The sequence below is a fragment of the Lygodium microphyllum genome, chromosome 1 (assembly GCF_053477565.2).
Source record: "Lygodium microphyllum isolate KBCC chromosome 1, Lygodium_microphyllum_v1.1.10, whole genome shotgun sequence".
NCBI classification, from domain to species: Eukaryota; Viridiplantae; Streptophyta; class Polypodiopsida; order Schizaeales; family Lygodiaceae; genus Lygodium; species Lygodium microphyllum.
Window position 1 is genome coordinate 36,066,046 of NC_141135.1, and position 12,815 is coordinate 36,078,860.

General features: G+C 40.3%; 1 protein-coding gene across 3 annotated transcripts in view; it reads left to right on the forward strand.

Moving 5' to 3' along the window:
- EDD1 (glycine-tRNA ligase) overlaps positions 1 to 12,815 on the forward strand; it is a 218,578-nt gene that overhangs the window by 80,320 nt on the left and 125,443 nt on the right. For all 3 annotated transcript variants that reach the window (XR_015690444.1, XM_087675465.1, XM_087675475.1), the window contains exon 9: positions 2,019 to 2,089. Coding sequence is in view for 2 of the 3 variants with exons in the window: in XM_087675465.1 (XP_087531591.1) it covers positions 2,019 to 2,089 (71 nt within the window). In the remaining variant the exon portion in view is untranslated. The remainder of the gene's footprint in view (positions 1 to 2,018; positions 2,090 to 12,815) is intronic.

Genomic DNA, 12,815 nt, shown 5'->3' on the forward strand with positions numbered 1-12,815 from the left:
CTCATCAAGAGCTCCGCGGTCATTTCATGCGCACTTGGGGCTGCCATGACCTGTTTTTCGTGATGCAACTCCCCCCCCCCCCCCCCCCCCCCCCCCCCCATGGCTTCTTGGCCCCGAGACCACCTTATAGATGATGTATTTGTGACTTTGCATCAGCTCCAGCTTGTCTGTTGAGCATGAACATTACGTTGTAATCAGCTTTTTTGAGTAATATAATCAGCCACATTTTACTTGCAAAAAAGAATGTATGACAAAGAGAAACGTTGAATGAACTCAGAGATCAGAGAATGAATGAGATGATGAATAAAATCTTATGATGATACATGGTTGGCCCTTGGCCTTTGTGTCTTTGGGAATGGGCTGAGGCATGAACCATGCAGTCTGGAGTTGACAAAGTGGGTTGAGATGACTGCAATAACCACCTATTGAAGATGAATGCTTTGTGGGGGAAGGGAAACACAGTCTTCTTGGAGGGCAGGGGTAATCTGAAGATGAAGATGGACCGCAGTGAAGGAGCAAAACACAGTCCTCTATAGCTGTGTGGTGATGAAGAGGTGATTGTCAGGGGCAGCAGCAGCAATATACACGTTTGCTGGATGGGGAAGCCTTTGGCAAGGTAGATGATTGCTCTAGATCATAGGAGAAAGGCTGCAGCAGATGAGGGACAGCCCTGCAGTGGGCATAAGATATGGTGCAGATGGGCAGCTGCTGAAAGTGCAAAGAGCAGCACATTGTAGAGAATGAAGATTGTTGCAAATCTTAGGGGACCTGCTTGAAAGCTGTGTGAATTTGCTGGAAGGGCTGGCTTGCACCATACTGGGCAGCAGCCACAGCAGCGTGGACAACCTGCTCCAGCTGGCGATTACCTCTAGAAAGGCTGGAGACAGCATTTTCCAGGGCATGGGCAGCTAAGGAGAGAAGGGTGATGAGAAGAGAGCAAAGCTGTGGTCTAAGGGTAATTCTGACAGTGAATGAGGATTGAGGAAGTTGGGGGCCCAAAACATGCCCTTTTATAGGAGATTACTGGGGATAAAAGCTTTTTTAAAGCAAATAAAGCTTATTGGGGCTGAATTAACAAGCAATCATTATGCATAAATGCACATCAATTAATTTTTATGTCTAGTATCGATTTTGGTTGTCCAACAACACATGCACCATGCACGTGCGTGAACACACAGAGTGCCATCATAGTGCATGTAGAAGACTGGGAAAAGTTCATTTTTAGTGGAATATATACATCAAAGTATGTAAAGAAGTGACATAGAATCAAGGTACATGGATTGCATCCACATCAACAACCTTCTGCACTTGAGAAGGACTAGCTGAGTTAATGTCTATGAAAACATTAGGACTGATAACTAGGCCTTTCCAAAGGTGTCAGAATTCAAGAGGTCTATAACACAAATATAGATTTTTATTAGGAGTCACATGGGGGCATGGGCAAAGGGCAGGGGGAGTTGCCCAATGTCTAATCTTTATAGGCACCTTATGCGGAGGAATGGTTTTTTAGGAGTCTGCCATCCTTTTGCATTGTCTTTTAAACCTGTTTCTGTGGATCATTATTAAAGCCAGGCACTGAAGAATTCAACTTTCTGTTGAACTTGATTAAATTCTGTTTAGACAGTTGGGGTTGACATTGAACATTATATTTATCCAACACGACATCAGGTTGTGCCACTACAATAGGAGAAGGATGTGGCACAATAGGATAACGATTGGGCATGTGTCCAAATTTATGACAGGCATAGCATGCCCTTGCAAAACCCCCCCATTTAAGCCTACAGTATCTTTCACCAGTACTGTGAACATGCCAGCAAATAAATCAAAATAGAAACAGACATTTCAGCCTATATGGCAGCTGGCTGTCTCATGAATCTTTTTAAGTAGATTCTATTTGATTGTGTGCAAACTTGGCTTGAAAGAAAAGGAATTCAAATTAAACATTTGATTCAAGGATTCAAATTTGATTGCTTCAAAATTTCAAATGCTTAATCTTTTCTATTGGCATTTTGCTGCAGGGGGTAGATCACTTCAGGAAGATACAATATGCTCCTGGCATCACATATGGTGAAATGTTTCTAGAAAATGAGTAATACAACATATCTTTTATGCCTGATTCTTTTCTAAGTACTGTTGTTTGGGGTGATTACTGAAGGACAATGGTGGTGGTGTGCTGAGATTTTAGCAAATTTGAAGTGGGTAAATAAAGCATAACTATTGGACTATGGTATTTTCTGGTTTTAACCTGAACCACGGGTACCTGGAGTTGCATTGCTAATGTACGAATGTTCAAGACAACCCTCTCGTACAAGTACACATTGAAAGCTACAAGGGTAGAGTAGTTTTCTGTACAGAGACAAAGACTTGTAACCTGCTTAGCCATTTTTCACAAACTATCAGTGGGGCATCCACATAGTATATTTCAGCAGTGAAGGACCATGTGGTAGAAAACTGGTCTTTGCATTGGGAAATATACTTTTCTTTTCTGCCCGAGAAACTTGGCATTGCTGTTCTTACTGCATCCAAAGCATTCTCAAATGTCCAAGAGAATCCCCATGCACATGACTAAGATTTGTGACCTCCCAAACTGTTATTCTCAAAGTGTCAGCATGACATCCACACAATAAATTTTGGCATTGAAAGGCCACTTGGTAAGAAACTGGTCTTTTGATAGGGAAATGAACTTGGCATTGCTGTTCTCAGCACATCCAAAACATTTGCCTCCTTTGGCGTTCTTCAATCTGCCTAGTCAGGTCAGGCGGTGATGGAGGTTTTCTCTTCAATTCGCTTGAAGGCTTCTTCTTCTGTAATCTGTAGCCTTTAGCAGTCTTCTGCTTCTATAAATTTAGGATCTGGAAGTTAACTATCTTGTCGAGTATAGTCCGCAGATCGGTCGCAGTATGCTCACGTAGTGACCCCCGGAAGGTCCCCAAGAACAATGAACTCTACTTTTTTGCACAAAAAACAATGTAAAAAGCATGAACGACAAGAGCAAGAGACCAATTGGGTTCAATCTCCCCCCATGCCTTGTGTGAGCGCTTCACAAAGCATGTATTTTATAAATATTTCCATCTTCATGCTCAATAATAGTCCAATTTACAAAAATATGACAATCTTTTAGCTTTTGAGTTTACCTTTTACAAAAATAGGAAATAAAGCTAATGGACAGTGCCCATTGAGTTTGGCACGCTCAATCTCAATGTCCAAATAGAAATAACATATCCGTGCGCATAGGCGCATACAAAATAATAATAAATAATCGATGCCTTAATAGACATGACAAAATATAGACATGGCGCCTATCAAAATATAATCCATAGGTCGAATACTCGCTAGACTCCAATGCTTTCCTCCGCCACTGCTGCTATCTCTACACATCAATTGAAGCATTCACAATCGTTAGTAAAATAATACAATTAAACCGACAAAAGTGAATACCTAGCAGTCTTCAGCTACATAAATAAATCAACTGGTTAGAAATAAATCTTAACCTTAATTTATTACGAGTGCGCACTGTAAACTCATAAACGTTTATTAATTTAATATGCATTTTGCGGAATCACCCGCTATGAAATCACCCATGTACACACTAAATTAATGAAACGCCCGAAAAGGACAGGCATCCCCATCAACTTCTCGCACAAAGAATTCACTTTGTGTATGAGCCCCGGTCGTCTAAGTTTACGGAATCCACCGTAAAACCTCATGGAATCCACTGTGGCACGGAGTCCACCGTGGAATATGCCTCCTGGCAAGAGTCCACCGTGGAATATGCCTCCTGGCATCATACCCCCGGGGTGGGATAGCAATTGATCTCATTTGCTAGTAGCTCAATGTGGAGCTAACAGAGTGGGAAAAGCATTTAAGTCTCTAGCGTGCATCCATTGTGCTTCCTCTACAGGATGGTTCTTAAATTTTACTAGATATCTAGAATACCTTCGGCTAGTTCTAGTGGTCATAAAGTCAGTGTCTATGATAGCTTTTGGTTCAAGTATTTCAGTCTCTTCCTCTAATAAAGGTGGGTTTTTCATAAACAGGGTGGATAGGTAATTGGCCTCTAAATGGTCTCAATAAACTAATGTGAAATGTATTGTGAATTTTCCAATGAGATGGTAATTCTAACTTAAATGCATTAGCATTAATTTTATGAATGATTCTAAATGGTCCATAGAATCTAGGAGCTAATTTGACAACTGGATGTCTATTTACACTTTGCAGTCTACGTTTTTTTATTCTCAGCCAAACATAATCATCAACTTTGAAATTCATGGCTTGTCTTTTCTTGTTGGCTTGTTTGGTATATGATTGCTGGGCTTTAGCAATCATATCCTTAACCTCATAAAAAATACTGTTATGCATACTAGCAATATCATCAGCACTCTGAATTCTATTAAACAAAGATGCAACAGGTGTAGATAATCTATATCCATAAATGACTTCAAACGGTGCTTTCTTTGTAGATGTGTGCGGTGTATTGTTATATGTAAACTGTAATAAATGCAAATGAGTGTCCCATGTCTGAGGTTTAGAGATAGTATATGCACGTAAAAGATCTAGAATGGTGCTATTTGTGGCTTCTGTTTGTCCATTTGTTTCTGGATGAAATGCAGATGAGAAATCAATCTTTGTACCTAGATTAGCAAACAGGGTAATCCAAAAATTGTTACAAAATCTAGAATCACGATCTGAAATGATAACTTTTGGCAATCCATGGTTAGTAAAAACAGTTTTAAAAAATAATTGTGCTGCTTATAATGCTGTTAAAGTTTTCTTACATGGAATGAAATAAGCTTGCTTACTAAATCTATCTACAATTGTCCAAATCATGTCATGGTTAGATTTAGTATTTGGTAAACCAGTAATGAAATCCATAGAAATATGTTCCCAAGGTTTAGATGGAATAGACAAAGGCATGAGTAATCCATACTGTTTACGATGATGTCTCTTAACTCTTTGACAAATCAAACATTCAGAAACGAAATTAGATACATCTGCATCCATATGCGGCCAATAAAAATCTTCAGTTAACATACGTAATGTAGATATGATACCTCTATGACCTTGATATGGGGGACAATGAATTTCATTCAAAACAAAAGATCGGAATGGAATAGTAACACACAGTCTCTTTTCATAAAACATAAATCCATCATTATATGACAATGAATCAACAGGAATGAAATTATTTTGAACTAATTTATTCCAATCAGAATGAAAAGTAATATCCTGGTGATATGTATCTTTCATAGCAATCAAAGAATCAAAAGATATGACAGAAATATTATGAATTGCAGGTCTTCTATTCAATGCATCAGCAACTACATTTTCTTTTCTAGGTTGGTATTGAATGATAGGATGAAAACTTTGAATGAAGGAAGCCCATTTGATATGACGGTCAGAAATTTGGGGTTGGCTAAGTAAATGTCTAATGCTTTGCTGTTCGGTCTTTATCATAAATTTTGAACCCATTAAATAGTGTTTCCACTGTCTTAATGCTTGTACTACTGCTAATAGTTCTTTGTCATAGGTGGAATATTTTAGCTCAGAGGGTTTCAGCTTACAACTAGAATATGCTATTGGATGATTGTCTTGCATTAGTACGGCTCCTATTCCTCATCCGCTAGCGTCAGTCACAACTAGAAAGAATGGTCTATTAAAGTCAGACAACTGTAAAACAGGGGCATTGGTTAATGCATGTTTCAGTAAGTCAAAGGATTTTTGTTGATTTTTGGTTCATTGATAAGCAATTCCTTTCTTGAGAAGTTTGGTTAATGGTAAAGCAAGTAATGAAAAATTACGTACAAACTTCCTATAGAAACTAGCAAGACCAAGGAATAAACGTAACTCATGCATATTTTTAGGAACAGGCCAATGCAATATTGCATCAATTTTCTTAGGATCAACTTTAATGCCTTCAGATGATACAATATGACCTAAATGCTCAATTTCAGTCTTAAAAAATTCACTCTTTTCAGGATTTGCAAACAATTGATTTTCTTTCAATAACTGAAAAACTAATGACAAATGCTCATAATGCTCTTGCTTATTTTGACTAAACACCAAAATATCATCAAAGAAAACAATCACACAGTACTGATATTTCAAAAAGATACGGTTCATTATTCTACTAAAAGTGGCAGATGCATTAGTCAATCCGAATGGTATGACTAAGAATTCGTAATGGTCAAACTGTATTCTGAATGCAGTCTTAAATATGTCAGATTTATCTAGCCTCACCTGATGATATCCAGACGTCAATTTTACTAAATATAGAAAATCCTTGCAGTTTGTCCATAAGGTCATCAACTCTAGGTATAGGATACCTATTTTTTACAGTGATCTTATTTAAAGCTCGGTAGTCAATACACATACGATAGGTATTATTCTTTTTCTTGACTAAGAGTACAGGTGCAGCGAATGGAGAACTGCTAGGTCGAATTAAACCTCTATTTAGTAATTCTTCAACTTGACTCTGGATTTCTTTTTGCTCTATTTGATTGTGCCTATATGGTGCTTTGCAAGGTGGTTGTGTGCCAGGGATCAAATCAATCTTATGGTCTTCTGTACGTGAAGGAGGGAAACTAGGTGGTAGATCTTCTGCAAAACAGTCCTTAAAATATGCAAGAAATTCCTTATGCCTAGGGTGCATATGATTTTCCTTTGCGTGCAATTCATCCACCCAAATGAGATATGATTTACTACTCTTGCATAATGCATGTTTTGCTTGAGTATGTGAAAGCAGTGGAAAAACATTAGATGCATGCATACCATATAATGTAATAGATTTTCCTTGAAAATTAATATTCGTTGTGTGTGTGGAATAATCTATATCTAGGTTATGCTGGTGTCGCTAAGGCATTCCTAAAATAATGTCACTCAACTGTAATGGAACAACTAAGAAATTTCTTCTTTCAGTGTATGAACCAATTTGAATCTCTAAATCTTGCACTTCTTGTGTACCATTATACCTAGTACCTAAAAATGCAGCTTTTATGTGATAATACGTAGGTACAGTCTGTAATTTCAATTCCTTTATCAATTTTGCTGAAATAAAGTCATGAGTACTACCGTCATCATGCAAGATAGTCTTTTCCTTTCCATGCACCAAACATTTCATAGTCAATAATGAATGAGGAGTAGGCATACCTGGTGAAGTGTTGGGAGTAGTAGTAGTGTCGTCCTCATCTTCAGTGAAATCAGGCATATCCTCAGGTTCATCTTCGTCCATGGCTCCAAGATAGTTGATATGTGTTGGTGGCTTATTTGAATGACAATTTGCTGCGAGATGTCCAGGCTGGTGACATTTATAGCATACTATTGGCTTGGCTTTGGTTACATTATCTGCAATGGCTGGAAGTCTAGGTACATTTGGATTTGCTTGTGGAATAGGCTTAGGATTTGGATTGACATTGGATGGTAATGCAGGTGGTTTAGCCCAATTCTTGCGGAAAGATGGTGAAGAGAAACGACTTGGATTAAACCTTCTAAAATTGGAATTGAATTGTTTAGATCCATAATTACCATTGGCTTGGAATTGCTGTGGTCGTCTGTCTCTACCGCGTAACTTATCTTCAGTGTCGTGAGCTAGTGAGATGGCGTCTTCAAGGGTAGCAGGCTTGAACATGTTCACTTCAGCGTAGTAATGCCCAAGAAGTCCAGTCATATACTTTCGCTTATGTGTCGTCTCTGGTACGTCTTCAAGCATGCGTAGCTGTTGAAGTGCATTCCAAAAACGCTCTGTATACTGAGGTATAGGCTCACGATTCCGTTGTTGAAGTAGATCCCATTGCTTGATAGCCTTCTCATGAAATTGCGGTGGTAGGAAATTCTGCATGAACTTCTTCTTGAAATCTTTCCAAGTAGTAGGACATTCTATGCTCTTGCGTACTACAGTCCACCAAAGTGATGCTCTGTCTACTGAATGATTAGTAACACACTTGATTTTATCTTTTTCTGGATAGGTTTCCTCATGGAAATAGTCATCAAACTGGCTAATGAATGATAAAACAGTCTTTCCTTCTCGTATGCCATTGAAAGTGCGAAATTTGAAACTTGGTTTACTTATCTTTGATTCCTTGCGAATGGTTTGAGCTTCAAGAGTGGCGTCGATGGTACGTCGAATCAAATCTTCAGCTTGAGGTTCTTCTTTGTCGGTAGACGCTCTTTGTAATTTTGTCAATTGCGCTTGCAATGCTTGCCTAGCCCTTCGTTCTTCTTTCAATTGCAGCATGATTAGATCTAGCTTTTGCTCCATGGTAGACTCAGGTAGGTCGTCTTCAGCCATAGGATCATCCATATGTGGTTCCGTCATCCTGTAAAACTCAAAAGACCTTTCTCACTCAAAATTAGGTTAGCGGGATGAGCGTAGCTCAAATTCGGGGTTACAAGGCTATGTGTTTTTGGGTATTTCTTTCTCAATTTTCAGAAAATCTGCGATATTTCCTTCTTCGTATGCTGAAAATACTTCAGCGAACCTGCGTATTGGTAGAATACCTTGCCACGAATAACTTTGCAGTTCGAAGTTTCTGCGCAAGAACAGCCATTCTAGGAGTTTTGAGCACTAGTCAGTTCTGACTCCAGTTGACTAGTCTGACTTGCAGAGTTGCAGACTTAACCGACTTGCAGAGTTGCAGACTTAGCCGACTTAGTGAACTTGTAGGACTTGATCACAGTCGACCTACAGGACTTGATTTCGGAAGTGCAGGACCTGGAGTTTGGTGATTTGCTTGCCTTGTATGACTTGATGAAAGCTTAATGTCTTAAGCTTAATAGCTTAAGCTTAAGAAAGGAAGCTTAATGGAGCAGCACGGCGCAAATCGTGGGGGGGGGGGAGGGGCGTTTTTCTTCACGGCGCAAAATTTTCGGACCTCCTTTTGTACCACGATGAGGATTTTTGTGAAGCTTTGGCAATTCCTTAAGCTTTTAAGCTTTATTACTAAGCTTTTGAAGAAGATAGTTATGAGCTTCTTACTATATTTTCACGACTTATTTATGGAGATGATGGAGTGGTCCTCTGCCTGTACAGCCTGGTTTTTCGCGATGTGAGAGTAGAAACAGGGGTTCTTGATCGACAGAAGTCTGCCTGTATCGACGGTTCGCAATGAGATTGACCGTAGAGCCTGATCGTTCCAGGAGCTCCACCTTCGCATGAGATGGGTAGCGATTGGAAGCTCTTGATCTCAACTCCGCTCTGATACCACTGGTGCGCAGATCGGTCGCAGTATGCTCACGTAGTGAACCTCGGAAGGTCCCCAAGAACAATGAACTCTACCTTTTTGCACAAAAAACAATGTAAAAAGCATGAACGACAAGAGCAAGAGACCAATTGGGTTCAATCTCCCCCCATGCCTTGTGTGAGCGCTTCACAAAGCATGTATTTTATAAATATTTCCATCTTTGTGTTCAATGATAGCCCAATTTACAAAAATATGACAAGCTTTTAGATTTTGAGTTTGCCTTTTACAAAAATAGGAAATAAAGCTAATGGACGGTGCTCATTGAGTCTGGCACGCCCAATCTCAATGTCCAAATAGAAATAACATATCCGTGCGCATAGGCGCGTACAAAATAATAATAAATAATCGATGCCTCAATAGACATGACAAAATATAGGCATGGCACCTATCAAAATATAATCCATAGGTCGAATACTCGCTAGACTCCAATGCTTTTCTCCGCCACTGCTGCTATCTCTACACATCAACTGAAGCATTCACAATCGTTAGTAAAATAATACAATTAAACTGACAAAAGTGAATACCTAGCAGTCTTCAGCTACATAAATAAATCAACTGGTTAGAAATAAATCCTAACCTTAATTTATTACGAGTGCGCACTGTAAACTCATAAACGTTTATTAATTTAATATGCATTTTGCGGAATCAGCCGCTATGGAATCACGTATGTACACACTAAATTAATGAAACGCCCGAAAAGGACAGGCGTCCCCCATCAACTTCTTGCACAAAGAATCCACTTTGTGTATGAGCCCCGGTCATCTAAGTTTACGGAATCCACCGTAAAACCTCACGGAATCCATCGTGGCATGGAGTCCACCGTGGAATATGCCTCCTGGCAGGAGTCCACCGTGGAATATGCCTCCTGGCATTAGAGTATCCCTCCATGCTATTATTATGACAGGAATTTGTAAGATTTTGTTCAATTCTGCTAAAGTCTTTCTCATGGTCCATGGATGCTCTCAGTCATGTCCACATAGAATTTGGTTATTAAAAAAATATTTGAAACTGTGTGTGTGGGATCCTTGATCAGTGGTTATCACAGGATTTGTAAGATCTTGCATAGATTTTCCTCGGCCATGTCCATACAAGATCTGATTAGAAAAGTGCCACAAACTTTGTACATCGAATCTTCAACTCCACTAATTTCTGCTTAAGTGCTTGACATTCAATGCATCTTTAAGTCAGGTTGTGGTTCTCGCTACTGTGTTTTTTAAACGTTTAGCGACATCAAGTGTCTGGATACATATTGAAGACGAAATTGCCTTTTCGGAATCTGCCCTGTAGTTCAGCAAGCTGCAGGACTTATAATGTTGTGTGCTAAAGGCCATTGCTTTGTCAATATTAGTTGGTCTAGCCAAGAAGGGCATTTAGTGTCTAGATACAGCTTTCAAAGATGCTGGTCTTGACTTGGTTTCACCTTGAAAGCTTCTGTTTGGTTCAAGGATTACTAGAAGATATCAAATACACCTATTAGGTTTATTTTCACAAGTGCAGATAAGAAAACAAGATCCTCTCCAATTGGGAGGTTTTGTAATTGAAAAGATTAGACATATAGTCTTGATTTCCTGATACGAATCTAGGCTAGTGTTTCGATCATTATACCATAACTCCCTTTTCTACATCCTTCTTTTTATGGTAGTGTTGAAATACACTCAATTGTATATACACTTGTCTTGTGCAAGTACAACAAAAGAGAAAAGGGTTGTGCTAGCAAAGAAACAAGATATAACCATGAATTTATTCACACAATAGGTATCTATACATTTTGTATGCATTTGCAAATGATGAGCTTTGGTTCACGTTCATTCGTTTTCATTTTGTATGGGATGCCGATTCCCTGTTCCCATTCCCCCTTACGTAATCCAAAGTCAGCAATTGGAGGTCGCCACACACCTTGTGTCAGCATTTGGGCTGTCAACATCTGCGTTTGGCAGCTCACACACCTTTGGTATTTGCGTTTTGCAGCTAGGGCAACTTCCCGGTATTTGAGGACTGCACTTTGCTCCCTCGACAGCTGGAGATCATCTTTCTCATGTCCAATGCCATTTGAGGACTGCGGTTCGCTCCCTCGCACCGTCACATAGTATCAAAATGTAGGAGCTTAGAGAGCTAAAGACCCTTTTCATCAGAGAAGGCAAAGACAGGTTGTGGGTGCGGTATCATCATTTGATTTCCCCCTTTATTTCCACTGCATCAACGAGAGATAGAGATAGCCTTCTTTTTCTCTTCCACCCACTCTCCCTTTTAAAGGTTGACACTATGGTGCTATGACTTCTCCACAGGTAGATGGCTAGACCATTGGTGGCTCCTCTTCCGGTATCAATGGACCTACCATTGATGCTTGCCTAGATGGACCTTTGCTTCCTACACCCTTGGAGTATCATCTTCCCCTAGGCACTCAATGTGCCACCTCTCGCTTTTAGGCCACATAGTTTATTTTGAACCAGCTTTCAAATTTTTATGCTCAAGGCAGTAAGGTGCATCCGATGTGCACTAAGCCGTATTGAGCAAAAGGAGGATTGTAAGGTGCCACGGTCTCCTTGTGACCACCACAATGGGCTGCGGAGGTTGCTTCTTCTTCTACGGTTTCAGGAATGCCACCTCCACAACTCGTGGTTCTGCAATTTGCTCCCTCGAGAGAATGATTGTTGGATACCATCCCTTGGTAGTTCGCTCCTTCGAGAGACAATGGCTGTTTGACACTTTTCATTACCTTGGCTCCGTAGTCCACTCCATTGAGAGAAGTTGAGTGTTGCCCACCCTTGGCTCAACATGAGTCTCCCCTTTGCCCACCCTCGACCACTCAAGTTTGAGAGGCCACCTTTGGGTGTTCTTCACCATCTTCGACACCCTAGATACCTTCTTTGGCATGACTAGTGGCAGTTTCTTCATCATTAGATGATTTGGAGTTCGTGATCCATGAGTTGTTAGATTCCCAATCTCTCGTAGAGGGGGATTTTGAGGGGGATATACTCGCTTTTCCCTCAGAGGGGGCTTCTACTTCTTCTTTGGCTTTGGAGGGGACCCCTGTGTCTCCACCCTCAGAGAGAGCACCTACTCATCATGAAGTTCTTCACCCACCATTTACTCTTTCTGGATGGCTGTCTTTGAGCAGTCATTTCTCCTATTGATACCTAGGATCTTCATGTACCGCCTAGATTGGGGCCTTGGAGGTTCCGTTGTGACTTGCTGACGAGGCCTTCGAATTCCTTCCAGCATGGAGTTATGGAGCTAGTGGCTTCTCTTCGGAGGTGGAGTTAGGTCCTACAGTTCATCTTGTTATTGTTTCTTACTACGGGTTAGCTTTCAGGTGGAAATCTTGGATCTTTGGGATCCTCCACATCTTCTTCGTATCTCTCTTCGCTTCTCTTTCTTCATCCCTTTTTGGGCGTGAGAGGGGGTGTTGAGAAACCGCTTCTTCAGTTTGCACACTTCATTTAGGGTGTTGCGCTTGCAGCCGCAAAAACGGTTGGTGTCCACATTTTGGTCATTTCGTCAGTGGGTACCCACGTAGTGGTGCGCTATCTTAGATAGCTTATGCCTATAAATATGCCATCACTTCATTCATTCTCAACC